This window comes from Triturus cristatus, chromosome 11 (assembly GCF_964204655.1).
Source record: "Triturus cristatus chromosome 11, aTriCri1.1, whole genome shotgun sequence".
NCBI lineage: Eukaryota > Metazoa > Chordata > Amphibia > Caudata > Salamandridae > Triturus > Triturus cristatus.
Window position 1 is genome coordinate 99,578,390 of NC_140594.1, and position 21,333 is coordinate 99,599,722.

At 45.8% G+C, this 21,333-nt stretch overlaps 1 protein-coding gene across 1 annotated transcript; it reads right to left on the reverse strand.

Annotated features, from left to right (window-relative positions):
* Positions 1 to 403: 403 nt before the first annotated feature.
* On the reverse strand, positions 404 to 16,291 carry CHCHD10 (coiled-coil-helix-coiled-coil-helix domain containing 10). Its single transcript, XM_085633483.1, has 4 exons — positions 16,127 to 16,291; positions 11,641 to 11,863; positions 1,877 to 2,030; positions 404 to 847 (listed from the first exon to the last, which is right to left on the reverse strand). The coding sequence occupies exons 1-4, from the start codon at positions 16,168 to 16,170 to the stop codon at positions 828 to 830; spliced, it is 441 nt and encodes a 146-aa protein (XP_085489609.1). The 5' UTR covers positions 16,171 to 16,291; the 3' UTR covers positions 404 to 827.
* Positions 16,292 to 21,333: the final 5,042 nt, after the last annotated feature.

Genomic DNA, 21,333 nt, shown 5'->3' on the forward strand with positions numbered 1-21,333 from the left:
CCAACACCTCTTTGGACAGGAATATTTTCAAACTTTACCCATTAGAGTTTACTACAGCCTTGCATAGTTCATCATCACCAACCACAACAAATATACTCCAAATATATTTCAATATTCCACTAAGGCTATTTTGAGACCTGCCGGGAAACAGTCTTCCTCTCCATGTGCACTTGCCTGGAACAGAAGATGAAATAGGACGATTTAAGAGTTTATCATTTTGACATAAGAGTGGAACAGAACGGGAGACTCCCAATGTACGCCTTCAAAACAACCAACCTTTGTACAAGTTCAGTAATGTGTACACACACACACGTACACGCACACGTACACACACACACACACACACCCCACACACACAAACCACCACCACCACCCCCCCCCCCCACGAAGAAAGTTAGAAAGATGCCTTAAAATAAATTTTAATATATTAGATTTTCCTTCGTTTTACATCAGGCGCAAGTGACAAGTCTCACAACACCCGCTCTAAGATGGGTGATGGCAGTTCTTAACTTCTGTAGTTTTAAAATTAAGAGAGAAGAGGCGGGAGAGGCTTGTGCGTGGAATTCAGTCCTGCGGGACTTGTAAAGTGCTTGGCTGTTGGTGCGGTGACCGGCCAATGCTTGTTGGAATACACAGTGGCAGATCAAGACTCGTCCAGGCGCAGGCCTCAATGTGCCCCGAGTTAAACCTCAGTCATGAGCCTGTGGCAGATGGGTGGCACTGGGGGGTCCTGCAGGGTGCTCTTTGGGTGTCCTAGTGCTGGCTGCCATCGGTCACTCGCTGCTCTCAAGATCATTTAAATCTGGTTCCTCAGCTCCTGATCCGATTCATATCAACGCTGTGATACCTGCGAGTAAAAAAAATATATATATACATGAATGAGCATTATCTGGTGGCAAGAATTAACTTTTACAATCACAATGTGACTGAGGCATACCAGGTGGTGAGGCGAGGTAGTGTGTGGGCATGGGCCCCCGCGGGGTTGATGGGAGAGTGGAAGGAAATGTCTGGACAAAGCACAATCCCCAGGGAGATTTGAAAAGGGGAATGGACGGGGTGCTCAGTACACCTCTCTCTGGCAGGAACACATTCTTTACCAAGCACTATATATAACCCATCCACTCTGGGATGGGAAGCGCCGCATTTCGACCTGTCCAGCATGTCCGTAAAACCCACGAGTTGAAATGTTTTAATAGACACCCAGAACCGGCATGCACTGCACATTCTTCCTAGCCCAGCAGCCTTGCAGGCCGACTGGAGGAGGAGTTAAGAACAGCACCTCTTCTTCAAACAGTCACCATTCCATCAGGTCAAGATGGAGGGCGTGAGAGTGTGTGCGTGCACCAGCAACAGAGAACATCTGCCCACGGTAACAACTCCCAAGATGAATACTTCTAAAGCTCGGACTGAAAGTCCTCTGAGAAATGTTCTCAGTCTCGTTATACCCAATGACTGGAGCAAACCTGGGAGTGAGCAGCACAAAGGTCCCTTTAGTCCAAAAAGCCCAGCTCCGAGAAGCCAAATGACCTTAGTATGCAAGCAGCGGCCAAGAGCCAATAAGAATACACCAAGTGAAGCAACATAGCATCGCCACTGGATCAAAGAGAACTGAAAGGGCTGGGGATAGGGCCAATGGGAGGGTATCCATCAAACAGAAACAGAAAAAACCCCAACCCGCACCAGCAACGGTGCCATGCCACACTCCTGGACTACTGTCAATTCCCATCCTAGGTTATCCAGGACAGTAACTGCACATGCAGGAATGGCGTAGGCAATGCCAGGCTAGCATGGTCTGCGCAGACGCACAAGGTTTGACTGCAGTCTTCCAACCACCTCTTGTGAGACAACCAGGTGCACGACGGGCTCGGATACTCACCGTTGCTGCCCTTGCACTGTTTCAGCACCTCGCTGAACCCTTCGCACAGTGTCAGATCGCTCTGGGTGGTGGCGCAGTTCAGAAACTCTCTCATCTCATAGTGGCACGGTCCATATTGAGACTGGTTCTGGTAAGTCTGCTGCTTTGGGGGCTCCTATAAACCCAAGGAAAGAAAAGGGCACAGAACTGTATTTATAAGTTAAAAAACAATCAGAACCCAACAGTTGCTGAAAGAAGTCACTAAAAAATGTCCCACACACATCTTTTACTATAGCCAGGGACACTAGAGTTATCACATCCTGAGGCAGCTTCTTTCTTCTGCATAATTAAGGAATTGCCGCACTTGCCACATAATCGGTCATCTGCTGAATAATCACCAGATTTTAACTGGAATTTTGGTTTCTAGCTCTAACGGATCAAAAGTTACAAACAAGCATTCGCATAGCCAATAGGTCAGGCCTTTTGTGTGTAGCCATGCAGCACATTATCCTGTGTGGTGTGCCACCAGAGATCGAAGAGAGCGCTAGTGTCTGTCCGTCTCCTATGCCTGACTGCACTAAAAGTGCCCTATGAACAATGCATGGTTTACATTCTGTGCTTGGCTGCACTGAGCTCACGATACTCTATTTACAGGGTGCGTTTTGTGTATGTGGTAAGCCTATTATACCGGTTGTGCATGAGTAATTATCTCTGCGGCTGCACCAAACTCAAAATGCATATTATCATCATGAAAAGAGAGATACCGATTGGCTTTGTCGGTGCCCAGGCTCTGAGTGTAAACGTGTCTCTTGGTGTAAGGTGAATGGGGTAACAGAGGAGTGGATGGTAAACGAGTGGGGGGGCGAAAGGGGAAGCACCACATGTGGCAGAAAGCAACACTGGGAGTAGCGAAGAAGCAGCATGAACTGACATGACAAGATCAAGGACAGTGCCCCCGGACAGTAGAAGTGTACTGCCTGCACTCCTGTAGCTGGAGGTTCAGACACGGAGGTGAGGGAGCTCCCTCCAACAAGCATTTACAATGCAATGGTCTCGCCTTTTGCATAAGTTGGAGCTACTGGTATTGTAAATGACAAACTTTTATTTATGGGTTGGTTTTGAAAACAGATAAATAAATGACATAGTCATTTACAATGCCAATAGCTTTAGCTCTCGCAAAGGCGAGACCTATTGCATTTATATACACACACACACACACGCACACACACACACACACACACGCACACACACACACACACACACACAGAGCCCCACACACACAATCCTTTGGTGAATATGTAGTGTTGGACGGGGTCCACAGGGGGCACAGCGGCGGGGAAACGAGTGGGACAGAGGGCAAAAGGGGCACAAAAGGGAAAAAAACGAGTGGCGCAGAAGGGCACAGAAAAACGAGAGGAACAGAGGGCAGAAAGGCACAAAAAACGAGGGAAACGAGTGGAACAGAGGACAAAGGCACAAAAAAAGTGGAAAACGAGTGGCACAGAGGGCAGAAAGGCACAAAAACGAGTGGCACAGAGGGCAGAAGGGCGCAAAAGACGAGAGGAGCAGAGGGCAGAAAGGCACAAAAACGAGAGGAGCAGAAAGGAACAAAAAAAGAGGGAAAACGAGTGGAACAGAGGACAGAAAGGCACAAACAAAGAGGGAAAAACAAGTGGCACAGAGGGCAGAAGGGCACAAAAACGAGAGGAGCAGAGGGCAGAAAGGAACAAAAAAAAGAGGGAAAACGAGTGGAACAGAGGACAGAAAGGCACAAAAAAAGAGGGAAAAACGAGTGGCACAGAGGGCAGAAAGGCACAAAAACGAGTGGCACAGAGGGCAGAAGGGCACACAAGAGCCACACACCGAGCCCCACACACACAATCCTTTGGTGAATATGTAGTGTTGGAAGGGGTCCACAGCGGCAGGGAAACGAGTGGGACAGAGGGCAAAAGGGGCACAAAAGGGAAAAAAAACGAGGGGCACAAAAAAAACGAGAGGAACAGAGGGCAGAAAGGCACAAAACACGAGGGAAGGACGAGTGGCGCAGAGGGCAGAAAGGAACAAAAAAAGAGGGGAAACGAGTGGAACAGGGAACAGAAAGGCACAAAAAAAAGGGGAAAACGAGTGGCACAGAGGGCAGAAAGGCACATAAACGAGTGGCGCAGAAGGGCACAAAAGAGCCACACACCGAGCCACACACACACAATCCTTTGGTGAATATGTAGTGTTGGAAGGGGTTCACAGCGGCGGGGAAACGAGTGGGACAGAGGGCAAAAAAGGGGAAAAAAACGAGGGGCACAAAAAAAACGAGAGGAACAGAGGGCAGAAAGGCACAAAACACGAGGGAAGAACGAGTGGCACAGAGGGCAGAAGGGCATACAAAAACGAGTGGAACAGAGGGGACAAAAAAACTAGAGGAGCAGAGGGCAGAAAGGCACAAAACATGAGGGAAGAACGAGTGGAACAGAGGACAGAAAGGCACAAAAAAAAAAAAAGAGGGAAAAACGAGTGGAACAGAGGGCAGAAAGGCACAAAAACAAGTGGCGCAGAAGGGCACAAAAGACGAGAGGAGCAGAGGGCAGAAAGGCACAAATAACCTGCCTCGGTGATAATCTAGCTGGGCGTGCGGGCGATGGTGCTCTCGTTGTCCGGATGAAGCTGAAGCGCCAGTTACAGGACTTGCAGCCGGACCCCTACTCTGCGGCCCTGTAGAAAACAGCGCGTGCAAGAGATGCCATGAGCGAAAGACTCGCCACGGCGTGCGCGCAGCCGAAGGGATGGAGAGTGGGAAAGGGGGGCGCGCCGACGGTCCCCGGGGACGGGCTGACAACACGGCGTGCGCGCAATAGTCACCCAGTCTGTGCGCGTGCACCCGCCCTGTCTCCCTAATGAACACACTTGGAAGGCAAGGCATGACAGTCAGAGCTCTGGCAGCATGTACGGCAAAGGCAAGAGTCCCAGCAGCGGCGTGCCGACCAACAGCCAGGCCCGCGAAAAGTGAGTGTAGAATGGGAGGGCGGCTCTCTGTGTGCTGACATTGTTAATACTGTGTCCAGGGAATGCGGCGAATGTGCGGCGCACCACGGCTAGGAGACCAGTAGCACACCTCCGCACCTTACTGCAACCCCGGCCGCGTACAGCCACTGTCCCAACATTAACCCTGCTGCTCCGCTTCAGCCTGCCCCTGCTTAAACATTTTTACCAGAACCTTGACCCTGTATCAGCCTTGTCACTACTCCATTACTGTTCTGACCAAGCTCCTGAGTCCTGTCAATGCGCCAGCTCTGAGTCTGACCCTGCTTGAACCATGGCCATTTCATGACCCTGCTCTGCCTCCAGCCATAACCATTAGTCTGTGTTGTTGATTACCAGCGCCTACGACGCCACACTGCTTGCGCGTTCCATGGTGTTGGCAAGCTACCGGTGACGAGCCTGCGTCTGTCTGGCAGGGGAGAGCAATAACGTGTGTGAACATGTGACCTCTGAGCTCCTCGGGCAGAGGAAGGGAGGGAGGAGAGGCAGAGATGGCGTCAGAGGGTACGTCTGCTGTTTACCAAGGCTGCCGCTCAGCCTGCTCCCTGGCACAGCGGAGAAACGTCGTAAAAAATGGGATTGCTGTCCAGAGGTTCTTGGTTGCGTGTTGGAAGTGGGTCTTCTGATCTTGGCAGACGCTTCGAGGCTTTTAGATGGTGGTTAAATAGGCTGGTTTTGCTAACAAACATACAGGTGAGGCGGCTGCATGTGTGCTGGCTGGCTGAGTCAGTGGAGTTACAAAAGGGTTGATGTCCGAGGGAGGCAAGTGTGCAGATGCACTTCCAAACTGTCAACATCATTGTGAGGCTAAACGCTTCTTCGGATCGTCATCTGCGGGTTCAGTAGTATAATTTAATTAATGAATCGGCGGAACGTGTAGTCAAATACAACTTTTAAGTGCAACTTGGCATTTAACAAGCGCGCGCCTTGCGCTGAAAGTAAAAAAAAAAAATGCTGTTCATGTGAAGCGCGTTCACAGACAGCAATCACAACACTCTGCGCGTGCCTCAGTCTGTCTCCCTTGAGAGGCATCTCGGCAACAATAGGTCTCGAGAGCGAGACCTAAAAATCAAATGCAGACCTTGATCTTAAAAGTCTGCTGATTAGTTTTCCTGAAGTACTGCCCTTGAGGACAGTGACTGAACTGGAGATTGTGTCATGCAAGGTGAAGGGGATGCTTAAGGGGAGGCCAAGTCTGGTCCTTGATCAACCTTTCTGATTGACAGGTAAGGGCAGAAACCTCACGCCTCCTGTGCCCCTGTTGTGGGTAAGGGCAGAAACCTCACACCTCCTGTGCCTCTGTTGTGGGTAAGGGCAGAAACCTCACGCCTCCTGTGCCCCTGTTGTGGGTAAGGGCAGAAACCTCACACCTGCTGTGCCTCTGTTGTGGGTAAGGGCAGAAACCTCACACCTCCTGTGCCTCTGTTGTGGGTAAGGGCAGAAACCTCACACCTGCTGTGCCTCTGTTGTGGCACACCTCCTGTGCCTCTGTTGTGGGTAAGGGCAGAAACCTCACGCCTCCTGTGCCCCTGTTGTGGGTAAGGGCAGAAACCTCACGCCTCCTGTGCCTCTGTTGTGTGTAAGGGCAGAAAGCTCACGCCTCCTGTGCCTCTGTTGTGGGTAAGGGCAGAAAGCTCACGCCTCCTGTGCCCCTGTTGTGGGTAAGGGCAGAAAGCTCACACCTCCTGTGCCTCTGTTGTGGGTAAGGTCAGAAACCTCACGCCTCCTGTGCCTCTGTTGTGGGTAAGGGCAGAAACCTCACACCTCCTGTGCCTCTGTTGTGGGTAAGGGCAGAAACCTCACACCTGCTGTGCCTCTGTTGTGGCACACCTCCTGTGCCTCTGTTGTGGGTAAGGGCAGAAACCTCACACCTCCTGTGCCTCTGTTGTGGGTAAGGGCAGAAACCTCACACCTGCTGTGCCTCTGTTGTGGCACACCTCCTGTGCCTCTGTTGTGGGTAAGGGCAGAAACCTCACGCCTCCTGTGCCCCTGTTGTGGGTAAGGGCAGAAACCTCACGCCTCCTGTGCCTCTGTTGTGTGTAAGGGCAGAAAGCTCACGCCTCCTGTGCCTCTGTTGTGGGTAAGGGCAGAAAGCTCGCGCCTCCTGTGCCCCTGTTGTGGGTAAGGGCAGAAAGCTCACGCCTCCTGTGCCCCTGTTGTGGGTAAGGGCAGAAAGCTCACGCCTCCTGTGCCCCTGTTGTGGGTAAGGGCAGAAACCTCACACCTCCTGTGCCTCGGTTGTGGGGAAAACCAGATTGCTTCCTACGTTTTTTGGAATGAGTAAAATGGATTGAATAATTAAGAAGAAAAAAAGATATGGAGTAAAATTATCGACATATATACAAGTTGAAAAGCAACAAGTTTTGATTGATTGGATTCATTCTTGAACGGCTGTGCATCTTGAAGTGGCATCGAATGAGGTGTCAATGTGTTTTGTTTAAGTTGTCACACGCGACTGGACGGAGGGCGAATCATGTTTGCACGCCAAAGTCAGTTTGAAGGAGGACATGTGTTTAAAGTTCTGAGTACATCGGTGTGCATCTCACTACATAATGTTATAGTCTCACTAGATACTGTCCGCCTGTGAGATTGCACCCCTGAGGAAATGGGTATGAGGATACAGAGATTAAAAGAAGCGGCAACGGAACCGAATAATAAGACTTTGGACGGAGGAGCTGGTTTTCGTCGACCACATCGGACACGCATTTGACATCCATTACAAGATTAGCGCTCGACATCAATTATCTGTTTATTTGTCATCGCTGTATATTTTCATGAGGTGTTCGAAATTATGCCAGTTAGTAACACGTATATTTATTTACGATCATGCCAGTTTAATATTCGGGCGGGTAAAGTTAGAGAAGACCCGGGTTGCGAGGTTCTGGGAATTGGAGTCTTTATGTTACACTGGAATACAAAGGTTCATTTTAAGGCGGCGCTTAGTGTGGGGTGGGCTTGTCAATTAGCATTCACGTGTTCATCCACCTGGAGAGAACCAGGGGCGTTGGTTATATAGTGCATCAGTTTCAAGCAGCTGATTCAGTTAAATCTATTCAAACTGGGGCCGCGGAGTGCAGAGGAATAAAGCTCAGGAATGGGGCTCACTAGCGAACTCGGTTCATCTTTGAACAACGTACTGATACATGTGCCACGGTAAGCGTTGTTGATGCGCCCAACCTTATGTACCTCAGGTTGCTAGTATACGTTTTGAACTAAAGATCACGCTATGTAGGTTTCAAGGCTCAAGGACCATGTTTAAGTTGGTGAATGTAGTGTCAGGCAGCAAGATTACACATCGCTATGATGTAATTCAGCAGGATTACCCTTGCATGTGCTGTTACATTGTTAATATCAACAGATACAGTTATAAACTCTAAAGCTATTGTACTAGGAGGGCTTAATAATGTTAAATGTTTTTTTAAATATTAATTTTTGTGTTTCAGATACCCCTGACGAAGGGATTTTATCCCGAAATGCATTGGGTTATTTTTAATAAAAAAAGTGGCACGTGAAAACCAGATTGCTTCCTACGTTTTTTGGAATGAGTAAAATGGATTGAATAATTAAGAAGAAAAAAAGATATGGAGTAAAATTATCGACATATATACAAGTTGAAAAGCAACAAGTTTTGATTGATTGGATTCATTCTTGAACGGCTGTGCATCTTGAAGTGGCACCGAATGAGGTGTCAATGTGTTTTGTTTAAGGGCAGAAACCTCACGCCTCCTGTGCCTCTGTTGTGTGTAAGGGCAGAAAGCTCACGCCTCCTGTGCCTCTGTTGTGGGTAAGGGCAGAAAGCTCACGCCTCCTGTGCCTCTGTTGTGGGTAAGGGCAGAAACCTCATGCCTCCTGTGCCCCTGTTGTGGGTAAGGGCAGAAACCTCACGCCTCCTGTGCCTCTGTTGTGTGTAAGGGCAGAAAGCTCATGCCTCCTGTGCCCCTGTTGTGGGTAAGGGCAGAAACCTCACGCCTCCTGTGCCTCTGTTGTGGGTAAGGGCAGAAACCTCACGCCTCCTGTGCCTCTGTTGTGGGTAAGGGCAGAATGCTCATGCCTCCTGTGCCCCTGTTGTGGGTAAGGGCAGAAACCTCATGCCTCCTGTGCCTCTGTTGTGGGTAAGGGCAGAAACCTCACGCCTCCTGTGCCCCTGTTGTGGGTAAGGGCAGAAACCTCACGCCTCCTGTGCCCCTGTTGTGGGTAAGGGCAGAAACCTCACGCCTCCTGTGCCCCTGTTGTGGGTAAGGGCAGAAACCTCACGCCTCCTGTGCCTCTGTTGTGGGTGTTCCAGGCCGGAGACTGCCCTGCTGTGAGTGGCCTCATTACACAAAGGTCGAGTCTGGAGGGAAGCCTGGTAAGGACATTTGGAATAACAAATGTTTTTATTTTCAATTTGCGACAGGTCATGTGTAATGTTTATATTTTAAACACACCTGAAGCAGCACCAATCTAGTTTATATGAGGCCTAACAGCACGAGAGCAGTGCCTACCGGCCCTGGCCAGTGCAGGAGAATGTGAGGAAATGTTTAAAAGATACCGCCTAAACGCAACTAAAATTCTCAGAGCCTTTAAATTATAAACATACTGGTATTTGTCAATCCTTACAGGCGAAATTTCAAACAAGGAAATCACGCAGGGATGTCGCAGGCCACTACTGGGTTACTTTCAGCTCAGTGAAAAGCCTAGAAAACGACGGCAGCTTTAAGTGACAACTGAACTTAAGTTTATTTCACTGATAATATATGGCCTTTCAAATCGCCATGTTGTAACTTCCAGATTTTCCTCAGAATTATGTCTGCAGCCGAGCCATCTGGTTGTGCACATCTGAAATACTGATGCCTGTGGATAAGAGGGGTAACTTGATGCCAGATAGTTCCTTAGATAACCATGTCCTGGAGCAGACAGGGTAACATCAAATGCCTCTGGGTTGCGGGGTGTGTGGGAACAACTCAACAAGTAGCTAAATTAACATGATGTCACACGGTCACTGGTGCAAACATTACTTGCACAATTATTTAGGCATCAAACAGGCATTGGTGGCATTTAAGGAAACCCTTTTTTGTTGAGGGGTGTGTTGAGTGAGAAGTCATCTGTAACCTAGTCTCACCTTCAGCGTTGAAGTGCCGTACTTCGGAATCTGCCTGTTTGTTAACCCAAGCTACTGCACGGCTGCAGGAGCCAGTATCCGGCACTTCAGGACACTCCAGCAACACACCCTCCAAAACCCCTAGCTACCCCACCCACTCACTACTATTGCTGCTGCTGGCGCGGGCGCAGCAGTGGAGTCGCGAATGTACAAGGGATGGGTGGAAACAGCGAGGCCATTTTAAAGAGCCATATTACGTTACCGCAGAACTTTACATATTCATAAGACTAAACCCCCAAAATTGTTTTATTAAATGTTACTCACAAAAATAATGAACAATGTTTGTACTAAAGAAAGTAGATTATTGTTTTAAAAAAGAAAATCCTTTCCTACATGAGATATTCATGCCATTCAAACTGACAATCCACCCTAGGTGGTCTGTGTATTTACATCAAGCCACACAGCTGTAAATAAATAAACAGTGGAGAACCTATGACGTCGATGACTAATAACCCAATCCCCTCCAACAGTTAGTCTAGCCCATGGCGAAGTTATTGGAACCAGGCACCTCAGTTCCCCACATCACCCCACAATGGCGATTGGCGAGCTATGTCAAAATGGATTTTCTCATATGTTGCAAGATGACACAGGGACGATTGGTAAACATGTGAGAGTTAATTTGTGCTGGCCGGACCATGACCATATTGTAGACTGATTTCAGAAAAACCCCATGGCTGTGCGATTGTGTCTAGTATTGCGACACCCCTCTCTCTCTCCCTTGTGTTTTCTCAGACCCTTGTTGGCGATTTCTGAAACTTGTGCTCCTAGCAGTTTGTTGTCTGCACTGTGCCTGGCTCGTGCCCTATGCTTCGCTCTACGGTGATAGCCCCATCCACACAGCCCCAGAAGGAAGGAACACGAGAAACCCGGGGAGGATAAGCACTCGAGGAGCAAGTGACTCAAAGTGAGTGTTGCGGGGGATGAGAAGGCGCGGTAGCGGTTTTAAACAGGAACTTTCCAAAAACATACGCTGAGCTCAGGCTGAGATGAAAGCAACAAAAAAATGAAGTGCGCCTACAGAAAGAGAAAAGCAACCTCAAAAGAAGAGACACGAGCGATCATATTAATCCCTATACAAACAAACATAAAAGTTCCACAAACACCAGTGGAAGGACACCGTACTTGGTTGATGCTCTAGAGGAGGGATAAACACTAAAGGAGGCATGGCATAAACAAATAGAAGGCAAGATTACAAGAGTGACAATGGAACCAGCTAATTACAAGCCTATGGCCGGGCTTGAATCTCAATTATTGAATAGAGCATGTCACAAAGACAGTGCATGCGCGCTGCCTAGGCTCGACCTAAAAACATTGCAACATGTTTTTACACGCATTAGAAAGCCCTTGACAGATTTTAACTGCCCATCTTTCAGTTGCCTATTTCTGTATTTGATAGTTAAACTACTACTAACTAGGTGAAATCTTTGCCATATATAATAATTGTAAAATAATTAATACGATCAAAAAATGTGCCACATAATTTCCCTTTTCTTCCCACATAATTTGGTGCTTCACGGTCTCATAATTCCAGTGGCCCTAGCTATAGTTTGAGCAGGTGCCCAAGGTATGGAAGCAAAGAAAATCAGCTACCGGAATCAAGGAGAGGACGTACCTGTGCCGTCACTGCTGGCTTGGCTTGTTCAGAGCTACTTCCTCCACTAAAAGCACCAGTCAGAGCTCCACCGAGTACATGCCCCACTGCTGATCCCACTGCCACCCCTGCAGCAGTGGTGGCCATCTGAGCCATCAACCCTGGTTGCTGTGGTGCAGCTGGGGCTGCGGCGACTGCTGCGGGTGGAGGATGGGCCACAGATGGGGCCGAGGGTGATGCATGGCTGGAAAAGAAACACAATAATGAGTCGATAAACCACAACAAGATACATTTTATGACATACGGAGAAGTGCTCTGGATTAAATACTACTATATACACACCCACCAATAATTTCACAAAGGAAACACTTCAGATAGCAGTCCTGCGCAAGGCCTTCTTTGTTCACCGTTATGAAAGAGGCCAAAGATTTTGCTGGTCTAAAAACTTTTGGGCACTGATGGGTAACGTTGACAGATCAAGACCTGTGATTAGAGGACGCGATTAAACCTCTGCATCTTAACTCCTCTGAAAGTCCTTACCACACTCCATACAAGAAAGCCGAGTTCAGCCTCACCCAAAAACTATGCGATCACTGCACCTCATCTGTGACCAGATATCCCAGAACCCCCCCTCTCGCCCTCCTCAATTTACAGGTGAAATCCTATGCAGCTGCACAGTGCTTGGTACTAGTTATTGGACGCTAGTATGGCAACACCACACTGACCAACAACTACCATTACCAGCACTACGCTATCACTATCATTACATCTGACAGAGGACGCTTTAGCTCATCAAGAGGTGGAAGGACTGCAATATCAATGCCTCTAACATACCATGCAGCTACACATGCAGCTACATTAAAACCATAGCTTAAGTGAATGGGGCTAGTAAAACATATTGTTTATTTTCATCCTAGTAGTCAAAAGAATACGACTACCTTTTGCGGTGGCACTGAGCGCTGAACATAAGCTACTGTGGACCAGAGCAGATTAGCTTGCGATTACATAAAGATAATTAGAACATGGAAGGTCTTAAGCTAATCCGATTTATAGTGTACTATTCTTGGCCAGCCGAATGGTACACCCTAAAGTGACCAGAACTTTGGGCCTCATTTAGGAGTTTGGCAGACAGGGTGCTCTATCAAAAACACAGTGGACGTCCGGTCCACTGTATTACAAGTGCAGTACAGCTCATGACTCTTGCAATACGGCGGACAGAATATTAGTCATGTTGATGATGGAGTAGCCCGTCCACCAAACTCTAAATCAGGCCCTGTGCTTCGCCCTTCAGTTTATGTGTACTTTAAAGGCAACTGTAAGTCAGGGTCCGACTGTAACAGAGTGTGGACATTTTAACATTATGCAATTTAAACGCGTATGTAATCATAGAAATTGATAGACTGGGTAAGGAATTCACAGCGAGAACCTTTAACATGATGCCTTCCTACACATCTGCCAATGTGATCAGCTTTAACTTTCAGGATGTGCGCTTGTCCTCAAGATCTTCCAAAGTAGCAAAATTGTGTAAATAAGGGGATTTTTTAAAATCTTTCTAGTCATATTTTAAATTTCATATACTGCATTTTAAGAGCAGAAACATTTCAAATGAAACCGAAATGTACAGGCTCTGCTTGGCAGCTTAGAATACTGTGTGTGCTAAAGGACGAAGATCAGAGGTGTGCACCGACTGAAACAAGGTTACATGAGACATCAGTAGATTTTAGAAATAAAATAGTCAAGGAATTAATCAAGCTGTAGATGAAAGATATCTTGCTTTCAACATTGGTATTTGTTATCTCATAATCCAGCCACAAAGAGTTGGTATACGAGATCTCACTACACATAGATAGCTGGGCTGAAACGCTATACCTGCCACCAAGGTATGGGGTCTGTCACCAGACACAAGAGCTCCTACAATGCCCTAAGAGGGAGCGCTGTCAAAGAATGTTTTACTAGTCAACAATTACACACGTAATTTAACTAGTCATCCATTACTGGTATACACTGCAAAATATGTAAAAGACAAGCAAAATGCAGGTGTACATTGATGTATTAGCCACCCTAGCCTGCAGCCACCCTGCCCTGAAAGCCCTTGATCTTGTCTGGTCTTACAAATTAAGCAGGGTCAGGCCGGTTAGTGTCTTACTTTACTCTTGATATGTGCAATAAAGGTTATAACAACGGTATAGAAGACAGGTTCTTTAATAGGGACTCTCAATTTGAAAAAAAGTGCATTCTAGTCCCAGTCTTGCACAGTACCATAATTGAAATCCAACTCAATTGCACCAAGTTCGGAGCAGAACACAGTTCAAATGCCTTTGCCTTCTAAACAGAGCCTCTCACACTAATGAGCCCCTAATTCTGGGGAAATGTTTGAGATAAATATTTGTTGCGCATCTATCCTTGTATACTAACAAACAGAAGACAATTACTTAATGTCTGGTGAAGAAACCAAATCTACTCCCTTGACAAATATGGTTATTATGGTCCAATTACTTCCAGAATGTTACTTAAGAACTCAACAGTGTCTTGGGATCACATGCAGGGCTAAAGTGCACTTTAGGAAAGACCATTACATTATTCTTAAACATAGGGTCCTGCATAGATCCAGAAGGGTACGATCACCTCAGGATGATCAGAATACCCAATTAAGGTATGTTTATAAAACAACATGGAACTCAATTACGCAGTCAGCTGTTAGCTTGAAAACACGACATGGATTCGGCCATTCTGGAGTTATACTGCAAACCAATATTCTACAGGATCATATAGCTGACAGTGCATTTTTCACAGTACAAGTCAACACTGTCTTCACATAGACTGTGTCCCTTATAAATTGCACTGCAGTGCAAACCTCCATTTCCACTTTTTAAAAAAACGTACAGCCTGCGTTTCCAGACACACAAAATGGTCACTTACTCACACTAAGCAACATACTTCATAATGAAAAACACTTTGGAAAGCAAATGGCATGCCCTAAATTGCTCCCTCTCAGGTTACTAAACCTAAATTTGTATACCTCAACAGGCTCCTTCAAATGTAATCCGTCAGAAAAGATGCAATGCAAGTTTCCAGTTATGTGGCCAAGTTAGTTATCAAGGTGGCGCTTTTACACTGAGGAGCCACCCCGACGTAAACTAGACATTGCCAGATGAGTTGAGAGACAGCTTGAACAAAAAATATGCACCATATCTGGTTTGTTACAAGGCCAATTCTTTCAAGTTTTAGATCAACATTTTCGTCCCTTATTAAGTGTGGATTAACCTTTTCAATCAAGCAGAAACATATTTTTTAACTTGCAAAAAAACCTACTTTTTTAAAATTTGTAAAGAGTAATATTATTGTATAAATATTAGTAAAGATTTTCATTAGAAGGACCAAGCGATCATTAAATGTGTGATAGCTTTTAATCACCAAATATGCATTGATTTCTGATGCTCTATGGGCACTGATGTACAGTTTGAGAGTTAAAATCTGCCGAGCTGATTTTGGACCGATACTCAGAAAGCAGCTCATGGTACATATGATTTAATTGTGCAACTAAAAAGACATAACAGTACAATCATTCTGCTTAAATACTTAATTAAATCTGGGGGGAGGGGGGAGAAGAAAGATCACCAGAAGAAACATGCAATGAGATAAAATACAGTGCATAAGAAAATTCCCTTAATAAACAATAGATCAATCATGGGTGACTACGGTAATATTATTTCACTTTTGGAGAATTACCTAAGAAATGGTAAATGCTACATGGGCACGGGTCACTTATTCTAGAAGTCCTTGTCTGCTATAGGGGCACAGAGCTACTGAACACACACAATCTGCAACGAACATCTGTGAGGAGGCAACACATTTTCAGAGTTTTGCTCTTTTCATGACTTTGTCAGTTTGGCTTTAAAGTCTAAGATTGGCAAATGCTTGGACGATACTATACTAAGCGCGGACATAAACTGCAACCGGGTTAACCCGTGACTAGTTTTCCCACTGATAATGCACTAATCTCGGATGGGAGGGCTCATAACCAGTTTACTTTTGTATTTTATTTATAAACGCACACTAGAACTTCGGTATGAAATAAAAAAAATCTGGCAGCCAGATTTCAGACTATCGGCCTATATCTAATTTGCCAAGTCGTTGAGTATTTGGTCAGAAAGTACCTGTTTACCTAGGCTCACAAAGACAATAGTTTTTTAAAGTACATTCTGGGTTTTTTAGCCCCGAGTTTCTAACGAGATTAAGAAAACTAAATGTCACAGAACGCAGAGGTAAACCCTGGAATGGCTGAGCTAGTTACCCACGGAATTGAGAAATGCAAGACCTCTGCACTCAAGAAAGAGAGAGAGGTTACCCCTCCATAAAATGACGTTTTTCATGTCCTAACTAATAATGCCATGTGTCCTCTACCTAAACATGAAAGGGCATCATACTCCCCCACCTCCTTCTTTCCCAGGTACAAGCTAACTTAGAAGTACAGTGAAGCTTCGTCCCAGACACTCCCTTCCCGTACCTGTGGGCAGGCCGGGAGGACACACTGCGGCTTCCCAGGGGCATGGCTGCTTCCAGGTCCTGGGCGTCTCGCGGCTTTGAACGAGTGTCCTGACCTGTCCTCGCTCTAGAAGGACGCGAGGGCGGCGCAGCGATTATGACGTCACGCCTGTCAAAGGCTCTTTTAGCCCTGGTTTACACGGATGGGTACAAATGCGCATGCGTCCTTTCCTCCGGCGCACATTTATCTCATTACGTATGTGTTGGCAGTCCCGTAAAATCCTGTCCTTCAGGAATAATCTGGCAATTCTGTCATCCTGGAATGATCTGGCGAGTGAAAGAAACAAACATTGGCAATGCACTAGATCTCGCATTTGCGAGAGTTTGAGCTATTGGCGTTTGCAAATGTTTTTTTTTTTACTTATGTGATTTGGAGTAGAGTGGATGTTTGTGGTGTGTAGTGGAATTATGTGGTATATGTGTAGTGGAATTATGTGGATGGTAATTATGTGGTATTTAGTGTATTGGAATTATGTGTAGTGGGCTTGTGTGTTATGAAGAGTAATTATGTGGTATGGTATTTTGTGTTGTGGAGGGTTCTGTAATGGATCTTAATTATGTGCTGTGCTGTTTAATTTTGTGGTGATGTGAAATTGTGTGGCGTGGATTGTATGTATGTGGTGTGTTATGCAATTGTGTTGTTAATTTGTATTAAGTGGTTTTCTGTTGACTTTTATAGTGTGGAATGGAAACATGTTGATTTGTGTGGCACTGAATGAAATTATGCTGTTTAGAATTATGTGGCATGGTGTGGAATGTATTCATGTGGATTGTTGCTATGTGGTATAGTTTGGTTTTATGTGGGGGTGCATTTATGTGGTAGTGAGTAGAGTGTTATGTGGAGTTGAATTAAGTTGTGCTGTGTGTTATTATGTGTAGTGTAATTATGCTGGGTGGTTTTGAATTGTGTAAAGGTGGATTGTGTGGTGTGGAATTGCGTGGTGCTGTGTGTCACAGTAAGTATCAAGTTATAATGAAGGAAGGGTGGGTTTGAAGGAAGGTTAGTGGGAAGGAAGGGTGGAAGAGAGAGTAAAAGAAGGTTAGGGTGGGTTGGAGGGAGGGTGGAAGAGATAGTGTAAGAGCCAAAAGGGATGAAAGAAGAGAGGAGGTTTAAGGTAGGAAGAAAATGAAAGGACTGTGAGAGAAAACAAGGAAATAGTCAACGAGAAAGAGAGTGAGCATAAGAGGAAGAGAGTGGGGTAGAGGTGATGTAAGTATTGAAGAGAAGGGAAGGAGGTAAGGAAAAGTGAAAGGAATGAAGGAAGGGAAGGAGAGAGGAATGAAGCAACTGTAAGGAAGGAGTACCGGTTGGAAGGAAGGACATAAGGTGGGAAAGTGTGCATCAGTGGAAAACAATTAAAGAGAAAAGAGGACTAGAGGATTGAATCAAAGAAAGGCAGGAAGGGAGTAGAGTCAGAAGAAGGCCAGTAATGCTGTGCAAAGTATGTGCTTGTCCCTGCGTTTGCCTCCCTGCAAGAGCCGTATATAGGAGCGGGGGTGCTGGCGATTCCTGTGGTTACTGCCCTGCAATGGCCGCAGGTAAAAGTGGGGGAAAGTCTGCCGCCTCCAAAACCCGTGCTGCTCGGGGCAGACCGCCCCCCCCCCTTTGATACCCCACTGAGCAGGGAATAGGCTGACATTATAACTGTTCCCCAGAGGTGACATAGGGTTGGTGTTGGGAGCTGGATATGTCCTCGGTGCAAGCCCAGAGTTGTGGAGATAGGAGTGAAACAGAAAGAAATACTACCCGTGAAAGAAGCAAGTTATGGTACTTGTGGTACCTGGACCCAGACCCAGAGATGCTGCGCCCCAGACGCACTAGAGGGGGCAGAGCTGCGGCCTACAAACTCTTAAAACCCTCTCACCCTGATTGGAAGCAGATGGTGGCCTGGCTTTCGGTACTGAGCTACCCGCAGTTTGTGATTATTTTCGGCCTTGAGAGTAAATGTCAGGGGATTAGAATGACAGTAAAATTTAACAGCCATCAATATCCTAAGTGGCAAGTTGCGAGCATTGAATGTTTTGGATATAGAAAAGTAACTTACACATGATTTTAAAATGAGCAATTTTCTACTTACAAGAACAACCCGATTTGTTTCTAGTCTTGCTTCACCCAATTCTAGATGTTGGACAAACCTCTGAGAAGGGGAATGAAGCTGGGGGGGGGGGGGGCACAGTCAGTTTTTTAAACCAAACTCACTCCACCACTTATCACTCCTATGTGTTTTAGCAGAAGGGTTGCTCTCTGAAACAGCAAGGCAATGTTATCTGTAAGCATAGCACTGTTAGCCAGCTGCTGGGTAAGTAGTAGAGTGCCAGGGTCCTCAACCATGCTTTATCAGTGTCACCAATCATGATGGATAGCAGGGCAGTGGCGGATGACTCCCTCATCTACTCTGATTCTGATATGTGTGCACTGTCAGGACACACAATCAGGTTTGAAGAGGAGGCACAGTTGATGAGAGAGTGCTTGCTAGCTACTGCACAGCTCTAGAAAGCAGCACTTTAAAACAATGCTGCTGTGTCAGACAAAGAAAAGACATTGTTTTAAAGTAGTGGTAATGTATATACAGCATATCGAATACAGTGCTAGTGGTGCAGTGCTAATCTAGGCAGACCAAATCACAAACCAGCGGTAGTACATATGTGCATACCCCTCCACCACAATCATGCATAATTTCCAAGATAGGGCTATGGCAGATGACTCACTTATCCACTCTGCATTAACTTTGACGTCTGTGCACTGTCAGTGTACAAACCTTGGACTAAGTATGTATGAGTGAGCACCGATCTGGCTGTGGTTATTATGTCAGTACACATGATTACTAATGAGTGACGTGATTACTAATGAGTGACTGTTCAAATCCAATTAGTCCAGAGTCTCAGCTGATGATGTAAATATAAGCATACACTAATGATTACTGCACAATGGGGCAAACCTGAAGACACGCTGCTGATACTGAATGATAGTGCTAATCTAAACATGTGCAAAGAATTAACAAGCAAGGTGCAAATATGGCCATGCAGGCAAGACCTCTAAGGGGTGGTGCAGATATAATCGGACTACAAATCAGATTATGCAATGGTGGTAGTTCTATTTTTAATGTGTATTAGGTTTTATGCATAGGGTGAAACAGCTGCTACATTCATTGCAGCAGGCAGAGAATTGCTGCAACATGCAGCACATGCCAAAGCCATTTATTGATCAATATAACCAATGGCACAAATGTGCCTGTTTTGAGAATGACATTAATAAACACTGTTATACCCCAAAAAAAGTCAGAACAAAGCAAACAAGATCATGAGACTGCACAGAAGTAAGGAGTCAAGTCAAATGTCACGAGGGAGGAAAACAGCGCAGAAGGGCGCTTAGTAAGTGTGAAAAGCAAATAGTACGTTTTGTCACGTCTCAAGGGCAGGGGCCAATGGTGGTAGTTCTTGACGTTATATTTTGGGAAAAATGGTGCTCATTAATGTGCGATGCTTTAACAAGCATAATGGTGAACATTCTTTGTATGGTAGGACATCATCAGTGCTTCTGTCTGAAGCCCCATCATTGTGTAGACATGTAGAATCGGGTTTACATCAAAGAATGCTCTAACAATGTCTGTGTTGTAACGGTGGAGCACAGAGACCACCAGGCAGACAGAGGCATAGAACTGGTGTTCATTACCAGCTGACACAGATGAGACACAGATTTCGAGTGTGGAGGAAAGGAGCTGTTGAGGAAAGAATGTGCCCCTGCCTGTGCAAATTCATCCATACCTCTACCAGTGAAAGCCCTTGTGCAATATTTAGATTACATATGTGCATGACAGATGTAAAATGCACCCCTTGTCTGCCTTATCAACAAGGGATTGTCTGTTTTTCTTTATCCTAACATTTAAGAGAAGCAACTCCGATATTCTCCAGGATCCATGGAAGAATCTTTAGCTGTGACCAGAAATAAAAGTGTAACCTGACTCCAGCAATATCTTACTGACATAGTATGTCAATAAAAAAGCCCAAGTAGTGATACGGTGATGCCATTGTGCATTGCCTACTCATGGGTCCTAATTGTCCACGGTTCAGTTTCTGTAAAGGATATTGTCTGAGTTTATAGCTTACTTTTGTGGTGTATGCAAGTTTGCATATGGCTGGGTTCAAACTGGAAGGGCACGGGGAGCAAATAAACAATGGATTTAGGCCCAGATCTCTGTACTGGGGTGAATGTATGACATTGTTCTGCATTCTGTCTATCATTTGTTGTTTTTGCATTTGTCACCCCGAGTGGGACGGGTATACCCAGACGTGGGTCCCGTGCTCTCCATGCCACTGGAGTCAAGCTATCCTGGCTGATGAGGGGTGAAACCCCGAAACCGGTCCTAGGATGCTTGTATCCAGTCCAGGGGGGATCCGGCCTGGAAGTTCGGGCTGAACTGTTCCCATTGGGTGCAGGGTCAAGACGGATTTGCAAATGGCTGAGTTCCAACTGGAATGGCATGGAGAGCAAAAACGCGATGGATTTAGGCCCAGATCTCTGTACTGGGGTGAATGTATGACATTGCTCTGCATTCTGTCCATCAATTGTTGTTTTTACTTTTGTGGTGAGCACAGACGGTCAGTTGACACTTGTATGTGTAAATGTTTTGTTTTCTGTGATGAACAATAACACAAATAGTGGAGTGCTTCTCTCACTGTTCCCTGCATCCACTTTGTTTTCATTGAGACTTGTGTGCGCTGTAGAGTGGCCTCTGACCGCAATATCGCCATGAAAATCGCAAATAAGTTAAAGCTGTCACCATATACCTCAGGCTGAACAAATACTATAAATACAGATGTAGAACAAAGGTATCTCAAAAGATTTCAAATGGTTTTCTTTTTCTGACTATTAAATAAAATTAATTTTCTGATCAGTCGGAAAAGTATTGCACAATACATAAGCATTAGTGTTATGTTTCATAGGGTATACCAATATAGGCTTGAGTAGTCCCCTAACCCTTCACCTACATTTACCGTACCATTACACTACATAACGGGATTTGGTATTGACCTTTTACCTAGTTAAGCGCTGCATAAATGTCTTGTGGTTTTCCCCAAAAACTTGCCTAATTAATTATGCATGAAGATTCTCAGAATCACAGCACGATTACCATCTTCTGCATAATAACTATGTATAAGGGTCATCCC

Bases quoted from the DNA above. Each gene is read 5' to 3' on its own strand.
- CHCHD10 (XM_085633483.1), bottom strand. From the start codon at position 16,170: ATGCCCCTGGGAAGCCGCAGTGTGTCCTCCCGGCCTGCCCACAG. The intron at 11,864-16,126 runs GTACGGGAAGGG...TTTCTTTTCCAG, and splicing joins TCCTCCCGGCCTGCCCACAG to CCATGCATCACCCTCGGCCC. The intron at 2,031-11,640 runs GTACGTCCTCTC...TTGGGTTTATAG, and splicing joins AGCCAGCAGTGACGGCACAG to GAGCCCCCAAAGCAGCAGAC.